The 18340-nt window shown below is 37.3% G+C and overlaps 1 protein-coding gene across 11 annotated transcripts in view; it reads right to left on the bottom strand.

The window, feature by feature from the left end:
- Positions 1–754: 754 nt before the first annotated feature.
- Positions 755–18340, bottom strand: part of TEAD1 (TEA domain transcription factor 1) — a 295771-nt gene continuing 278185 nt past the window's right edge. For all 11 annotated transcript variants that reach the window (XM_074273020.1, XM_074273019.1, XM_074273025.1 and 8 more), the window contains 2 exons: positions 11293–11445; positions 755–9204 (listed from right to left, as the gene is read on the bottom strand). In XM_074273020.1, the coding sequence (XP_074129121.1) occupies positions 9091–9204; positions 11293–11445 (267 nt within the window). In that variant the 3' untranslated portion in view covers positions 755–9090. The remainder of the gene's footprint in view (positions 9205–11292; positions 11446–18340) is intronic.

The raw sequence follows: 18340 nt of genomic DNA, 5'->3' as shown, positions 1-18340 counted from the left end.
CTATATAGCTAACTACAACAGGCTTGCTCCAATAATCTTGGGCAGTTTCTCACATGGTATATGTTATGTACCTGTTAACTTTCTAAGAACCAAAAGATGTCTTTCCTTCTTGCATCCAACTGAGGGTCTCCTAGCAACAGGATGACTAGTTTACTCCAGGATCTTGGCTGAGGATCTTTCTTTTTCAGAGAGAGATTGGACTAGATAGACAAAGGACCAGAAAGTCCCTTTCAAATCCGAGATTCTATGATCCCATCTACAAACTGCCCAAGACTATTTTTCTTAGCACTCCAAACATGGAGAAGGAACATTTCTTTTGCCCATCTATCTAAGAATAAAACTTCAAGTCTTTAAAAATGCTCCCATGGTGATTCAGATGGATTTGGTTTGGGTTTCTCATTAAGAGGCACTGGCTTCCCATAATCTTGGACAGCAATCAAGGCAGAGAAGAAAATGTGCATGACAGGGACTGGATGTGTTCTAATATACTGGAACTATATTGCATGAAACACATAAAGAAAACAGAAGGTATATCTCTGCTTAGAAGGGCTTGTGTAGAGGTCATTTGGGCAAAGTTCAACTGAAAGAACCCGCCTAACCTTTGCATCATAAAAATGGTACCCATTCTTTCTGTCCTGAAGGGATGGAAACCTCTGCCCTTTAGTGCATCCATCGGCCCCACTGCCCCTCTCCCACCGCCCAGATTTTCAGCACTTGTTTGCAACAACTCAGTGTTTTTTTGCAGATGAAAAAGTTGACCCACACTTTGATTTTCTTTATTTTCAATCGATACGGTATGAATACAAAGTTTCTAGAAAGCTACAAAAAGTCTACCACTTCCTCAAGAAGGCATCAAAATGTGTCACTTTGCAAAGACATGAAAACACCTGCAGTAACTGACACAAAAATAGCATTTTTAGAGTGATGAAATAATTGCACTTAACTGGCATGGATATTAAAGTTATCACACATGTACCGCGAAAGCTAGAATACATTTTTTTTTTTTACAAAGCACTTTATAAAAAAATTCTCTGCACACAAACCCTATAATTTTCATATTACTATCATACTAAAGATAAATTCACTTTAAAGCCAACACTTAAAACATTTTGAAACAAAAAAGGTACCAGTACCTACACACAGACAATAACAAATACAAGAATACTGTACTGCCAAGAGATTGAAGTGAACTTCTTTTAGAAATTTCTGCAATTAGGTTAAAGAAATGTGAGATTTTCTTTGCCCTCCCTCCCTCCCCGAACAGGGTCCCCACCCACCCAATCTAACAAAAAGGAAATGTTTTATCAAAAGGCAGTTTCCACATCAAGTCACCAGCAGCAGTACAATCATAAAGTAACCACTGACCATATATGAATATGCTTAAGTCACAAACCCATTTTTATACACATTACACGAATAAACATAAAGTGAGAATTCCATTAAGTCATTTACAACGTGAACAGATGTACATGGCAAAACAGGTTTACGTAAAATGTACGGATAGTAAAGAATTAAAGGCTATTCAGGTTTTTTTTTTTTCAACTGTTATAAAATTCTGTCATTTTTTAGGCACGTACTGTATTTTATTTTATTTATTTGTTTGTTTGTCTGTCTGCGGTCATGAGCCTGACGTAACAAGGCTCACCAAAAAAATGTGTCTTTTAAGGAGGTAACAGGGAAAAACATCATTTGTCAACCAAGGGCTTTAAATAGCTAACTGACACAATGAAGATTACAAATATGAAACTGGAAAAGTCTGAGACTGATTTCCAATTGGCTTGCATTTGAACACTAAAAACTTCCTTTCCTGAAGAAGAAGGAGAATGAAGAGAAAAAGAAAAAAGGAGAAGAAGAATGAAGAAGAAAGGAAGAAAAAGGAAGAATGCACAATCTTATAATCAAAGGCAGACAAAAAAAAGGTCAACCTGAGAAAGGTCTGAAACTGGAATCTATAACGATTGATGATGAACAACAGAGAGATTAAACATCATTTCAAAAAAAAAATCAGAATACTTCAGAGTACAGGGACTCCAAAAAAACATCACAGGGAGTAAGAAAATCAATTATATCCAAAGAGTTAGGATAAGAAAATAAATACAAGCATTTCAACTATTCTCATGGTAGGTTGACTTCTGCTAGCTGTCTACTGGCATTAAACATTAATCAAACAAGCTTCACTTTGAAAGATATAGGCAACGGGTTTAAAAAGGCTAGAAAACTATTGCCAAATGAAACTGAGCTAGGAAAAAAAAGGAGGGGAGAAAGGGGAAACAAGTATTATTAGAGCTTCAATTTTTTTTCAAGGCAGGGTGCAGTACCAAGATCCATGGTTTGAAAATTCAAGTAGCTAACTAACTTGTGTAGTGTTTGAATAGAAATGGCTAAATTTTAGTGGCATTCCAGATAGGTTTATTTTCATTTGTAAATCTTCATAGCATAAGGATTAGAGGGAGAGTGAGGAAGGAGAGGCACAGAAATCAAGTGATATAAAATAAAACTTCAAATTTAGAAAGAGTATTCTTATGATAGACACCATGCAGGAGCAGACAATATAATGTCAAAAGTTTACCAAGTGACTATAAAACTGTGTTTATAATAAAAACCCCTCTCTTCCAGGTTTTGGTTGGGCTGGTGTTTTTCCCTGGTCCCCTAGCCCAACCCCTCATGTTCATTTTCTTTATAATGTATGGCCCAGATCTCAAAAGGTGACAAAAGCAGACAATGACTTTAAGGAGTTGCCTTCCTTGGGACTGAAACATTTCTTGAAAATGTTGAGTTGTGACTGGTGCTCTTTGGGAGATTTTTCAAAGCACATTCAGACATCACACTCAAGAGTCAACATTTCCAGGCTTAAAAAAGCTGGTTTGGATTTGATTTACCCTAATTCACTTTGGTTCGGTACTTTTCTCTCAGTCTGGTGCTTCCAAATTTCCAAAGAGTCTAATTTTGTAAACAAAATAGTGCACACTAGAACTAGAATAAAAAGGAAAGCCTTCACAGGAACTGAAATGTTCAACAGAAAGGAGATCGAATGAACCCAAAGTTGTAACATCTGTCCACTGACAAATGATTTCTGTGGCTGTCGTGCTCCACAGACACAAGACTGGGCAAGGAGCTGAAAAGGGAGTACATGGGTAATCTGGATCCATTAACATCCCAGTTACTGGTCTTTCACAGCTGTAAAACAGTGGTGGAAAATAGAAGGTTGTGGACGGGACTATCCAATGACTGGTGGCAAGGTTACCATACGCAGTGCTCTCTTGTAAATGGAGGCCTAGAGTTTTGTGTTTTTTTCCCCCTCATTCCAATAAACCAAAGGCATTACGGTGATCTCTAAATATTTTTGGTCTCTCTACAAATTATCATCATTATGGCAGCACTTTTCTAAGCTGGAACGGCAAACCAAAGGCACTTTCATGCTAGAGTGAAAATTCAAAAATAGTTAAGTATTTGGTCGTGAAATTTAAAAGGCAGCATCATAAGTACTTTTCACGGAAAACTATGAAGTTGTAATCTTTCATTTTGGTATATACATTTAAGAGTGTAATGATGGGATTGACTTGGATATAATTTCATGTTTTAGACCAAGTAGTCAAGAACGTTTCCTGTGGAAACAAAGAAAACAGGTGCTCATTTTTTTGTTATTCATTTGTTTTGTGAATGGAGCCAATTTGTAAAAATCTGGTCAAGAACATCTCTAAGAAAAGGCTGGTGGCAAGTACATCTAAGAGAACACTAAGGCACTGCATACTGGAATGCTTTGGCGGCTCGGAATTAAAAAGTTCCTAGAAAAGTAACAGTTACAAGAGAAATGCTTCCAGCTTACAAAAGGGCTCACAGTTTTCAGGCAGCCTTTTGTACCACACACCCCACGTTGAACATCCCAAGGATTTAAGGCTTTTCAGAATGAACGTGTGCAGGGTTTAGCCACGTATTGAAAAAGGGTGAAGAAAAAGCAAAGCAAACACTTCCTCCTAAAATGACCCACGGACAACACCGATGCACAAGCTTGGAAAAACCTGACATCAGGACAGATGTAGTACCGGAGCATAGAAAACTGTACCTGGTTTGTAAATGGACTGATCTATAATTATACAATTCAAATTGTTGACTGTCCTAGAAAGAAAAAAACAAAACAAAACAAAACAAAAACAGCTACAGCCACTATTGTATTGGAGTCCTAAAGAAGACTTGGTTTTTAAAAAGTAGTTTTAGAATAGAGGGTGACTTCTGGGCTCTCAGGGTGCTGTGCTCTTGCTGATGGGATGGTCAGCATTGGAAAGGTGTCTACAGGAACCTATGGTGGAAGGTGAACCATACACAATGCTAACTAAAAGGCTCATCAGCTTTACTATGTGCATATCAATGATATGACTATAAGACAGGGTTCTTAGCCAGCAGGCAGAAAATGATATTCAGATAGCGCTGTGTCTTAGAAATGCTACTTCTATTAAATTGGTGTTATTTATTATTTCTATAAAATAGTTTATTCTATAGTTCTATTAGAATGTTATTTCTAGAAAATAGTGAGCCTGCCCCTTTTCCAAGATCTCGGCTGACTCCCTCCTCACTCCATTCATTCTCTCTCAAAGTTTGGATGATCTCTTTCCCAGTCAATGTTCTTCATTCTAAATCTTCCAGGGTCAAAAACAAAACAAAACAAAAACAAACAAATAACAACAACAAAAACATTTCCCCTGGAATGTCTATACAAATACTAATGAGATAGTCTGGGAAGTGAATCCTTGGCAAGACTCAAAGGAAATTCAGCAAAAAGGTATTAGGAACGAAAGCTCTGAAGAACGATGGAAAGGGACGATGAAGAAAAAGGACTAAAAATGAGCATGGATGATGGGAGGCCCAAGCATTCACCATTTCTATCAGGAAGGGAACAGGACTTAAGGATAGCAAGAAGATGATGAAGGAAAGACTGGAATAGAAATTGATTCTCTATCTGGTTCCTCAGTTTCCTCATCTAAAATGAGTGGAGGGAATTGTTGGATGAGATGGTTTCTCCGGTTTGAATAGCTATAGATTTCTAATCCTTATTTCATTTCTAACTCTGCTATGGCAGCCCTGAAGCCAGGATTTGGCAACTTTTGTTGGCTATTGCTCTTTGTGCTTGAGGAGAACCAAAAATGACATCACTATCATGGGGTCAAAGTACAGTGCCTACAACTGAGGCTGATCAGACCAATATGAGCTCAGAAGGCTCAATCATAGTTTGGGCATATGTAAAATGGTAAGGCTGTTGGGCCAGAAGGGGATCGACATATCATAGTCCCAGCTCTGATGGGCAAGTCCTTATTTCTTTTTGTAAAATGGTGACTTAGGCCAAATCATTGTTTTCAAAATTCAAGCAAGAAAACATTTATTACTAAAGGCTTTTAATTCATAAAACACATAAGCTTAAACAGATCTGCTGAGTGTCATGCTTTCTGCATTCCGGAGCTTACAACTCCTATTTCTTTCTTCCCAGGTCTCCATCACTACTCCCATGAGATCAATCAGTCTAGTATGGGATGGGAAACATTGGCCCAGAAAGCTTTATTAGCGCTTTATTAGACATTCTGTTTAAGACAATCTCCAAAGCAGTCCCTGGTTTTTATTCTGGGTCTTTCAGAAAAACAAAGAGGAAATGGAGGTACATTGTCTAACTTAGTGCCCTTTTGTCATTACATTTCACTTCAGAAAACAGAAGGAGAAACCCCACACTTCCTGGTCAAAATTGGCATGGGAAGGCCCTGAAAACAGACAGAGAGGACCAATGTTTAGGAGAACCAGTTATCACTTGGGTTTCATTCCTGGAGGTTTTTAATTCTACAACCAGAATACTGTAGAGGAAGAGACGATCAAGGAGAGTTTGCAAGAGGGCCTCAGATAAAATTCTGTAGTTCCCTCCAAGCAGATTTAGGGGAGGATGGATTACTAGGAAGAGATGAAAGAGACCCAGAAGCTGCTGCTGAAATCTACAGCACATCCAAAAAGGTCTATGCCTTACTATTAAGAAGTACAGGATGACAGAAAGCTTTGGCTTTTGAAAAATAAAGCATTAAGAAAAAAAAAAAAAGACCCAGCATTTTAAATGGGATAAGAATTATCAGTGTTTTTAAGCAAAAAAAAAAAAAAATCCCAAATGCACTCATTGATAATACAGCAAAGCTCCAAACAAAAGTTTAAGGGCAAAAGAAACACAGAGATAGAATCCTTATCAAAAACCACCTAAGCAATTTATCATACAATTATGTTGAGAATGAGATGCCTGCATGTAAACAACTATGACTAGGGAGCTTTGAATCTGGCAGGAGAGGTTTGGGATACCAAGGAGTGGTTTGTTTGGCTGTTTGTTGGTTTTTTTTTAATTCCCTCTATTTAGTACCACTATATAAGATATTTCCAAGTCTCTGTGGGGTTGTGTGTGGGTGCGTATATGTGTATGCAAGCTTTGAAAAATAGATTGAAATATCCTTCCTGCTTGTGGGCCACACAAATCGCATATGGCTCCCTTCAGGCATAACTGCCTGAGAGGGCAATGGGACCACCATGGGAAGAAGGTGGGCAAGATACCAAAAGTCTTGATTCACTTTCAAGTTATTAAAACTTAAAGTTGCACAAAGACTTGTGACACACTTTATTTTTGGGACAGCTACTCAGTCACAGGCTAAGAAGATGTAATCCAAAAAGACCCACACAGCCTTAAAATAAAAGGCCACCTGTGAGCAGCTATAAATGGGCCAAATGGGCCCTGGGAATAGGAGTAAGGACAACATCTGGATCTGGCCTAAACTGAATTACAAGCTCTGTAAAGGTCTGAAGTTCAAACAGGAGCCCCCATAGTTCAGCACAATATGCCAGATTCCATCTTGTCTTCCCAGGGACAAAATGTACACATTCTGGTGAAATATATGGTGTACTAGGAAAAAAGATGGATTTGTAATCAAAAGGACTCGAATTCAAATCTTGTCTCTGCCATATACTAGCTGATTAATGTCAGGACAGGCTTTCTGGGCCTCAAGTTCTTCATTTGTAAAAGGAAAGCTTTGGAGCAGAGGACGACTAAGGCCTCTTCCACCTGTCAATCTGTCTCTTATGGTAGGTTTGGGTAAAAGGTTGTACCTTATAGCTGTGAAGCAGTTTTTATCTGGGTGACAATAAGTGGCAGAAAACTGGCATTCAGTAAAAATGGAAGGAAGAATAAACAAAGAAAGAAAAATGGAAGGAATGGAAGGAGTGAGGAAGGGAGCGAGAGAGGAAAGGAAGAGAGGAAGAAAGAAGAGAGGAAGGGAGGAAAAGGAAGAAGAGAGGGAAGAAAGAGAGAAAGAAAAAGGGAGAGAGGGAAGAAGGAAGGGAGTGAGGAAGGAAGAAAGGAAGGAAAGGAGAAAAGGAGGGAAGGAAGGAAGGAGGGAATGGAAGGAGGGAGAGATGAATGGAAAAAGTAAAAAAAGATGGAAAGAGGGTGAGGGGAAGGGAAGGAAGAAGGAAAAAGGGAAGGAAGGAACAAAGGGAAAGAAAAAATGATGGAAGAGAAAATGGAAGAAATGGAGGGAGAGAAAAGATGAAAGGAAGGGACTAGAGGGAGGAAGGAAGGGGAGAGAGGAAAGAAAGGGAAGAAAGAAGGAAGGAAAGGAGGGGAAAAAAAAGAAGGTGGGAGGATGGAAGGAAGGAGCACCATGCTTTATAATCTGGGTCTATTAATGAAATATATATAGTATCAGAATAGAAAGAATCCAAGTGAGGTCCTCACTCTCCCTACCAACTCTAACTGCTGAATGTATTTGAGCATTTGAAGAGGGAAATAAAGAACCCTCAAATGAGCTTGTTTCAAAAGAATGAGCATGAACAAATACACCAAAGTTAGTCACAAATGGCATGCCCAAACCTTGAGGGAGTAAGTCAACACATAGAATCGAAGGGCTTGAAGAGATGTTCAGAAAATGCATCTTGCTTGTCCATTCAAGGACTTTAGATATTCAAATGAATGTGGAACTGTTAGAAAAGCTCAGGTGGGTCTATGATGTTCTAGGTGGCAGCGATACTAAAGCAGATGAGCCTTTTGGAATTTGGTCTATGAAATCTTTTTCCCACCACAGTCTTCTCTCTACCTTGCAGCTAACAGTGCAGTATTCATGCCAATTTTTAAAAAAACTCTTATTTTGTTACTAATAATTTCAGTGTTTCAAATTCAACTCAAATTAATAGAAAATTTAGTCGTCCATATAAAATATAACTGCACACACAACTACAATGTAAGTTTAAAATTTCAGTATTTACCTACTTATTGCAAAACAAGCCATCTTTTTCATTAAATAATCAAATCTTCATATTAGTACAATACAATTTTTATATTTTTAAATACACTCTATATGTTATGTATAAGGGATGACATTTTCTTTCTTTGCAATACCTGTTCAGATGTTTAATGGATTAGAGAATTAGTTTTAAATGGTGAGGAAAAAAATACAATTTTGCCTCATTAGGGTCTTCCTACCAAGCATTTCTTAAGGCTACATTGTAACATTTGGTTTCAAAAAGGAAAAAAAAAAGGTTTCGTTTAAAAATAATTTAGTGAATTACATTCGTTTCACCCTAATTAGTTACAAAGATATTCTAAAGTTTCTTCACTTTGTGTACTCATTTACATTTATACTTAAAGTTTCACTTTAATTTTACTTGCATCTTAAAACAAGTATTTTATGTTGGGAAAAAAAAAAAAAACTAAATACATTTGTATAAATGCTGTAAATTTCCCATGGCAAATGCTTCTGTCTTACATTTTTTACCACAATTAAAAACAGGTCTCCCAGACAGAGACCTCAGCTTTTTAAGTGTCATCTTTCCCAAAGAACTGTGGGTTACAAATCTGAAGAACACATCATTTTAGAAAGAATTTTTTTTTACACAACTGTACCAGAATTTCACAGCTACAATGATATATGAACACATGAAAAATGACTCTGACAGGATTTAGAAAACCGTAGGGGCTTCCCTGGGCCAGGGGCCCGGCCACTTATACTGAGGTTTACAGTCTGTAGTTTCATGATGACGTGTGTGTGTGTATGTGTGTGTATATGTATATATAAATAACCGTGCTCAGTCCTTTACAAGCCTGTAAATATGATGCTGTGCTCCATGCTCACTATTTGACACTTCAAATACGCAGGCCATGCAGAGGAGGGTTTCTTGTGTATCCCTGTTCGTTACCACCTGTAAGAGATAGATCACACAAATAGTTAAGAGGGCTGGTGACAGGTGCATCTGACAGTTCAAATACCATTTACCCAGTGCTATGACAACCATCAATCGTTTTAAAATAAATATGTGTAAGCTCTGGCCAACGGTCACATAATCTGCTCTAGGAGAAGGGTTTGGCTGAAATTTTAAGAGATGTTTCAGGTAAACTACCTGAACTATGCAAAAAGGATTTTGTCCTGATGATGGGCCTATCTGTAGTGCTGCTGTCCTGGCACTCTAAGGACACGGTTATAGGGGACAAGACAATATTCTAGGGAACACAAAATCTCAGAATTGGAAGGGTCCTTCCTGTCTGATCCAGCCTAGCCAAGCAGAACTCCCTCTAAATCATGAGTACTTCCATCTTTTGTGAGTCATGGCTCCCCACTTTAGCAGTTTGGTGAAGTCTCTGAGTCTCTTCTCAGACTTATGTTTTTAAATGCTTAAAATGAAATACATAGGATTACAAAGCTACCAATTACACAGAAATAGTTATCCTTTTTTTTTTTAAAAGATTAAGTTCATGGGTCGAAGGTTGAGAAATCCTACTCTAGAGTATCTCAGACAAGTGGTAGTCCAGTGAAGAAATAGCCAGCATATCACTCTCCATGAAGCAGACCATCCCTCTCTGGACAGTTCTAATCACGAGATGTTACTACTTACATCAAATCTGAATCTCTCCATAACTTCTACCCATTGCTCCTAGCTAGGTCTGATGTTTGGGGTCAAATCCAATCCTTCTTATTCTTAGAGAGAACTTTCAATTTTCCCTTACACCTTTTCTTCTTTAGGCCAAACAATAGTTGTTTCAGTCAAGTTACAACACATGATTTAAACTCATTATGTTCAAAATCTTTCTCCTACCTTCCTCCTTACTGCAGAGGAAACACCATCCTTCTAGGCCCTCAGTTTCATATCCTGGACCCTTCACCACCTCTCACCCCCATATCCAAGTTGCTGTCAATGTCTGTCAAGGTCAGCATCTTTGCAACATCTCTCAAATCCTTTCCTCTGACTGCTCCAAGCCTGGTGCAGACACTCATCTTGTCACACCTGGATAATTGCAATAGCTGCTGGTGGGTCTTCCTCCTTTCCCCACTCCAATCCTTCCTCCAGTCAGCCACCAAAGTGATCTATCTAAAGCAGAGCTTCTTGAAATTTTCCCACTTTTTGCCTAAGAAATTTTTCCATGATTCCAGGTACAGAGATATATAAAATAACTATATTGATAACAAATCATAATTCTACCCCATTCCGTTAGGAGAGCCCATATGGGATTGTAAACCACAGTTTAAAAAGCTGGGATATAAAGCAGAGTGCTCATGTCCTACTTAATAAATTCCAGCAGCTTTCACCTCCAGGATCAAATATAAAGACCTCTGCTCAGTGTTCAATGTCCTTTATAATTTTGCTCCATTCTTCCTTTCAAAGCTTCTTACATTCTTTCTTGGTTGGTCTATCATAATAAGGGTTCAACCTACCCAAACTTCCAGATCTTTTTGAGGAAAATAGCCACCCAGACCTGACTTCCTTATCTTGTATTTGTGAAGTTGGTCTTTTGAACCTGAATGTCAGACTCTGCATCTATACAATTATATATATGGCTCAGTCTCAGTGGTCTAGGCTGGCCCTTCAATGCTTCAAAATCTACTTATGAACATCTCTCATCACAGTAAGCTGTACTTGTGGGTAGAACACTGTCCTCAGAGTCAGGAAATTGCCTAAGCTATTCAGTTTTTTTCCTCTGCAAAATGGGAATAATAATGGCACCTACCTCCAAGGATCAAATGAGAAAATTTATATAAATTTATGTGGAATAATTTAAGTAAACATTGTAAACATTAAATTGTTATGTAAATACAAGCTATTTTGTTGTTGTTTAATGGCTTCTGAAACTTTCTTTTATAAACAACTCAGGGAAGTCAGCAGCAGCCTCATTTCTCCCATTTAATGGAATAAACTTTGGCATCTCTCTTTCAAAAAGAAAATTAAGGGGGGTGGGAGAATGGGAAAGAATAAAAGAAATTATTCTGTATCTCTGGAAATAAGTTAACTGCTTACCAACAAAATTGTAAAGTTTTCCAACACACTGTTCATCATATACTTCTCTGGTAAATGCTTGAGCTTGTGGATGAAGTTGATCATATATTCACACATTGGAGAGCGGTTTATTCTATACACAAATCGGCCATTCTCAAACCTCGCATATTCCGTCTGAGAGGGGAAGGAAAAAAAAGATTTCTGTAAATTTAAAAATGCATTCAAGGGCTGACTGATTTTTGTATGCCTCATAGGAGGAAAGAATATGTGTGTGTGTGGGTGGATGGTGGTAGCAAGGATCAAAGATAAATACCATCAAAGCATTGCTCTTCCTCAAGTACTAGATAGCCATTTATTTCCCCTCAGCACTAACCCCAAATGGACACCTCACTAAGAAGGGTCTCCATCAGTATTTAGACAGGAAACTTTATCTACATATAGGTTTGTCATGCATATAAATATATATATATATATATAAATCTTCAATCCTTCAATTTATTTGAAGCTTATATAATAAGACAAGCACCAATGATCAGAAAAATGCAAATTAAGACTATTCTGAGATACCACTACACACCTGTCAGATTGGCTAGAATGACAGGGAAAGATAATGAGGAATGTTGGAGGGGATGTGGGAAAACTGGGACACTAATACATTGTTGGTGGAGTTGTGAAAGAATCCAACCATTCTGGAGAACAATCTGGAATTATGCCCCAAAAGTTATCAAACTGTGCATGCTCTTGGATCCAGCAGTGCTACTACTGGGCTTATATCCCAAAGAGATCTTAAAGGAGGGAAAAGGACCCACATGTGCAAAAATGCTTATGGCAGCCCTCTTTGTAGTGGCTAGAAACTGGAAACTAGGTGGATGCCCATCAATTGGAGAATGGCTGAATAAATTGTGGTATATGAATATTATGGAATATTATTGTTCTGTAAGAAATGACCAACAGGATGATTTCAGAGAAGCTTAGAGAGACCTACATGAACTGATACTGAGTGAAATGAGTAGTACCAAAAGATCATTGTTCACGGCAACAACAAGATTATATGATGATCGTGACTCTTTCCAACAATAAGATGATTCAGGCCAGTTCCAATGATCTTGTGTTAAAGAGAGCCATCTACACCCAGAGAGATGCCGTGGGAACTGAATGTGGACCACAACATAGTATTTTCATTCTTTTTTTGTTGTCTGCTTGCATTTTATTTTCTCTCATACTTTTTTTCCTTTTGATTGGATTTTTCTTGTGCAGCAAGATAATTGTATAAATATGTACACATATATTGGATTTAACATAAAAAAATAAGAAGTTAGGATTCATTGGAAAAGACCCTGATGTTGGCTGAGATTGAAGGCAAAAGGAGACGGGGATGAAAGAGGATGAGTTGGATGGTACAATGGAAGCAACAAGCATAAGCTTAGACAGAAAGAGTGGACGATGGAAAAGTCTGGCATGCTATGGTGCATGGAATCAGAGTTGGGATATGAATGAGTGACTAAACATCAACAAATTTGAACAGTCATCATCTATATGTGATATGCATGCATATATAAATGTCAGTTACTATTATAAACCTCCAACCAAGGGAATTGGGAGCTTTTAGGAGAGATATAAGCAGTGCTCTGATTATATCAGGAATTCTCCTTTGCCTGGAAAATATAGGTCACCAGAACTAGGTTCCTCTATGATTCTGCCCTTTCTGATATGAAACTGCCATTACAACCAAAATAATTTCTCTGAAATTCTACAATGCCTTGCCTTTGTATTTTTGTTGTCTTCTTGGTTGTCCTAGCACCATTTCTGCTTGTTAAGCCTTTTTCTTATCTATCAAGGCTGAGATCAAATTTCACCCTTCTCTAAGAAGATTTCCCTGATCTCTCCAGGCAGAAATCATCTTTCCCTCCTCTAAACCCTTATAGCATTTAGGTTGTGCCTTTTCCCTGGTAGTTATCACTTACTACCTCATATTCTAATTATTTTTAATGATAGACACTCTAAAAGTACTTGTTGAACTGGCTGAGTTCTGTTTCCTTTTTCTTTTTAAAAAAATTATATATATCTTTGGATTGTGGGTTGGACCAAAACATGAGCATTTATACTGACAGAGAATATAGTTTTGAGCAGCATCTTTTGGATGGCCTAGCATAAGAAATTGCAGAGTGAATATTCAATAAATGTTTGCTGAATGGCTATTTAAAATAAGAATAAAGTGACCAGAAAGTCCCACCTAAACTCAGAAATTATCAAAAAATATTATAAATGTTACAGTTGAAAGGGACCTAGAGACATCATCTAGTAATTTCATTTAAAAGTTGGAGAAGTGAGCCTTACAACTTAGTTAAATATGATATGATATCCAAAAGATCTAGCATTATTTAGGTAAGAGAATTAAAGCATCCATAATAAGGGAAGTGACATTTCTGTTACACATCACCTTGGTAAGGTCCCAAGTGTCACATTTTAGGCAGGATAGAACAAAGCTCTATCCTTCTATAAATCTATATAGAAAATGTCAATTAAGGTTAGGACAGTGAGAGAGCTGGAGAACATTTGGAGAGAGACAAAGGTTCAGTGTAGGAAAAAACCATCTTGGAAGGTGGCTCCTTCCTTACTGAAGATCTTCATTTAAAAGAAGGGAACGTTGGGGATATTAAAAAGGAGATTTCTTGCTCATGTGCATGTGGGACTAGTCTATCCAGCTCTGAGAACCTATGAAGCAGCTTGGCTATGGATAGACAACAAGTCATTAGCAACTGGGAGGGGAACTGGATCTGGCTTTAGTGGGCTAGCTTGATGGTGGAGAGGCTATCATCTAAGAAATGAGCACATTATGGGTGCTGACAAAAATATGCCGAGCCCAAGGTCTGTTTGCTCAGGTGTGTTTGCCCAGCAGGGGATGGGAGAGAAGGGACCAACAAAAAAAGCTTTTTTATTTGCATGGTGGTTGGTGGCAGGGGTGGACTAGAACTATAATTTCACTGGCATGGGAAACTTCCTGTACCCATGAAGGACACCTGCTCTGCAACTTAAGTCTTTAAAAGGGGGCCAATGAGAGATCAGGGAAGTTGCCAGACATCTTGTAAGTGTAGGACTGAGATCTGACCCTTAGGTTTTTCTGAGTCCAAGAATGGCACTGTCTGTACTATTCACACTGACACTTCATTTATTTTATTTATTTATTTAAGTTAAAGATTTTTATTTTCAAAACATATGGATGGATAATTTTTCTACACTGACTCTTGCAAAACCTTGTGTTCCAAAATTTCCCCTCCTTTTCCCTACCCCCTCCCCTACATGGCAAGTAATCCAATATATTGACACTTAATTTCAATAGTTTTTTATAATTAATCAAGTTTAAAACAAGCAATCTTTGACTCTTTTCCATTTCCTTTATCCTTTTATCTAGCCATGAAGTCTCTTCTACATATCTGTCATATGCGTCTCTTCTTCTCCTTTACTGATATTATCTTCTAGTAATACTCCCAAGCAGCTGAACTCTAAATGACATACCTGACTTCCTGATCTCTTCCTAACTTATTCTAGCTCCAAACATACTTTCATGACTAATTTTTTCTTAGAGTATTTTATCATCTTGTCTCTCCTCTGGTTCTCAGACAGTACATGACAACAATATCGAACTCCCCATATAGATATTTCAATTCTTCCATCATATGGACCCATTTCATTTCTCCATATTTTCTGTTGCTACTTATTCAGCACAGATTCTGGCTTTGGTCAGAGCAGAGATCTGAAGAAAAGTTTGATGTACTATCCTTCCATCCCATGATTAGAGATGCTTATACTAATATCTCTTAATTTAAAAAAAAAAACTGGAATAGAAGAAAGAACTCACGATTGAAATTATGGGAACAGAGAAGACCGGGATTCATCTTCAGAGGAGGATACTTTAGTTTAAAAAAAAAAAAAAAAGCTTCTGCCCCAAAGAGTCCATGTGAAATGGCCCCCTGCCCCAGAGAGAATTTATAGAACTCAAAAAAGAATTCAAAAAGCAAATGAAAAGACATTGAGGAAAAAATTAAAACCATCTAAGGAAAAAAAAAGATAATTAAAAAAAAGCTAACCAATTAGAAAAGGAGGTACAGAGTGTCAAAGATGAAAATAATTCTTTGATAATTAAATCAAACAAGGGGAAGAAAAGTGAAGCTATAAGAGATCAAGAAATAACAACAACAAAAAAACTATAAAAAAATGAGAAAATAGAACAGAATGTGAAATATCTCATAAGAAAAAACAACAGATCTGGAGAATAAATCAAGAAGAGAAAATATAAAAAAATAATTGGACTACTAGGAAGGTGTGACCAAAAGACACAATAATGCAGGAAATAATTTTATAAAATTGTCCTGGAGTGATAGAACATGAGGGAGGAAAGTAGGAAAAAAAAAATCCACCAATCACCATTTCAAAGAGATCTTTTGTGGAAAACACATAGAAATATTATTGACGAATTCTGAAACCCCCAGATCAAAGAGAAAAATTTTGGCCAAGTAACAAGAAAATAACAATTCAAAATATTCTGGGAGTACAAATTAGAATTGTACAGCATTGGGGGCAGCTAGGGAGGACTGGAGTTCAAATCTGATCTCAGACACTTAATACTTCCTAGCTGTGTGACCCTGGGCAAGTCACTTAATCCCAGCATCAAAAAAAAAAAAAAAAAAAAAAAAAAAAGAATTGTACAGCATTATCAGCAGCTAAAATAAAAGATTGCAGGTCTTGGAATCATATCTATAGAAAATCAAAAGAACCAGGCCTGTGGCCAAGAATATCATATTCAGCAAAATTATCTATAATTTTCAATGAGAAAAAAAACTCAACATGGACAAACTGTTTAAACAAGGACAAATTGTTTATGTTTATTTTTTTTAAACATGGAAATCTATATTTTAGGTTTAAGATTTACATCGACAATTGGGTAGCTCAAAAGAAAGAATGACAGAGTATAGATAAAAATAGTAATTATATCATACAAATGAGGTGTAGAGGAAGAATAGACACAAAGGTATTGGAGGGGGGAGGAGGGCTTATAGTTCTGAAAACCTACTTACATCAGAAATGACTTCAATAGGCAACATTACATATATATAATGAAGGGTTTGATACCCTCCAAAATCTATAAAGAAATAAGCAAAGGGTGAAGGAAGAAGACAAAGGAGGGATCATTGGGTGGGGAGAGTAATAATAAGCCAAATACAGTGGATAGAGCACTAGCTCTGAAGTCAGAAGGATCTGAGTTCAAATCTAGTCTCAGACACTTAACACCTTCCAAGCTGTGTGACCCTGGGCAAGTCACTTAACTCCCTTTGCCTCAACAACAAATTAATAATAATAATAATAATAATAATAATAAGCCAAGAAATGGGGCAGAATTTAATAAGTCAGCAAGGATAGCAAAGATGTGTGTATCTAGGGTATGTATATATGTGAGTGTGTTCATACATATATATATATATCTACACATGTATATATAAATATATCCCTTCTTAACTATAGCCTGCTAGGTGATGGGAGTAGATAAAAAGGGAGAAAAAGGAATAAAGCAAACAAGGTGTGCAGCAAAGAACAAAAGAACAATTTACAAGGAAGTAAAGAGACACTCATGAATACATATACACACACACTTTTTAAAATTGGCATTTATTGTTGTATATTTCTAATACTCCCTGATATTCTGTTGGGCAATGATAATGTTCTCTTTTGTTTTGTTTCATTTTGTTTTGTGTTGCTTTCCTGGTTTTCTTTTTGCTTAGAATGTTTCTTTAAATAAAATAAATTTGGGAAAAAAAATTCTGCCCTTGGATCAGTCCAGTGTTTCCCCCCAACACTGTCTTCGCCCATTTAGCATGAGATAATGGTTAGAGAACTAGCTTTGCAGTCAGAAAAACACAGGATTAAAGTCCTTCCCTTGATATATACTTATGAGCAGTAACAAAGCTTCTTAGTACCTCTAATAGATTATAGACAAATTGCTGTTCTATATTTGGAAGTGGAGGAAGTTTCCACATTGGAAGTTTGATACACCTATAAAACCCTAGGTCTTCCTCCTGCCTAATAGCTCCACCACCTAGAATCCTCTTCTTTCTTCTCTCTGCTTATCCTTCAAAACTGTTGGACATGTTTGTCACCATGTTCCACTTCTTCTGCCATATCTCCTCTCCTAATTCTTGCTCGCAAACTAGATAAATCTGCGCAGACATTTATTTTCTTAGCTCTCATAGCCCATTCAGTGTCTAGCATGGAACTGAACACTTAATAGCAGACTGTTTTGTATCACACTGTTCCATCTCACCAATGAGACTCATTAAATGCAGAGGTGTCTTTCTCAGGGCCCACCAGAGGCTGGGCACATATTAGTACTGTAAACATCAGCCAAAAGACTGACACAGGACAAAAATCAACAGCTAAGGTGGAGGACAGAGTCAGGAAGAGCCGAGTTTAAGTATGGCATCAGATATCTCTGTCTGCCTCAGTTTTCCCATTTGTAAAAGAGAGCTAATATCAGCCTGGAGTTGTGAAGATCAAATGAAATAAAAATAGGAAAAGCATATTGCAAATGTGAAAACTCTACACTAATGCTAGATATTATCATTATAACCAAAATTTATACAAAGATCAGTGGCTCATCTACAAAGAGAAATATAATGGACTTTGGTCCTGGTTGATGAAACCCACTTACATGCTCTCCATTAAGAAGCAGACGATTACAAATGGTGTGTCTGCTGGATTTCATGAAATGCTTTTCTTCATTATAAAGGATGGCTTTTATTGGGGGGAAGGGGGAGTTGGGAAAAGAAGTAGAATTATTGGGAAATGACTACAATGTAAGAAACAAAAATTATCAATAGATCATTAAATGAGGGGGAAAAATACAATGGTTTGGTCCCTGGGGATGTAAATCTGAAAACAAGAGGCAGACACTGCCAGGCTTCTGATCCTGGTGAAAAAATGAAATCTATTTTTATCCCCTGTGAATCATTTTGGAAAATCAGATGTAACTGTAGAAGACTCAAATGGGAATATTTCAGGAAATGGCTCCTTAATG

Source organism: Sminthopsis crassicaudata, chromosome 6, assembly GCF_048593235.1.
Source record: "Sminthopsis crassicaudata isolate SCR6 chromosome 6, ASM4859323v1, whole genome shotgun sequence".
Classification (NCBI taxonomy): Eukaryota; Metazoa; Chordata; class Mammalia; order Dasyuromorphia; family Dasyuridae; genus Sminthopsis; species Sminthopsis crassicaudata.
The sequence above is the reverse complement of the archived record's forward strand: the minus strand, read 5'-3'. Positions and strand labels throughout refer to the sequence as shown.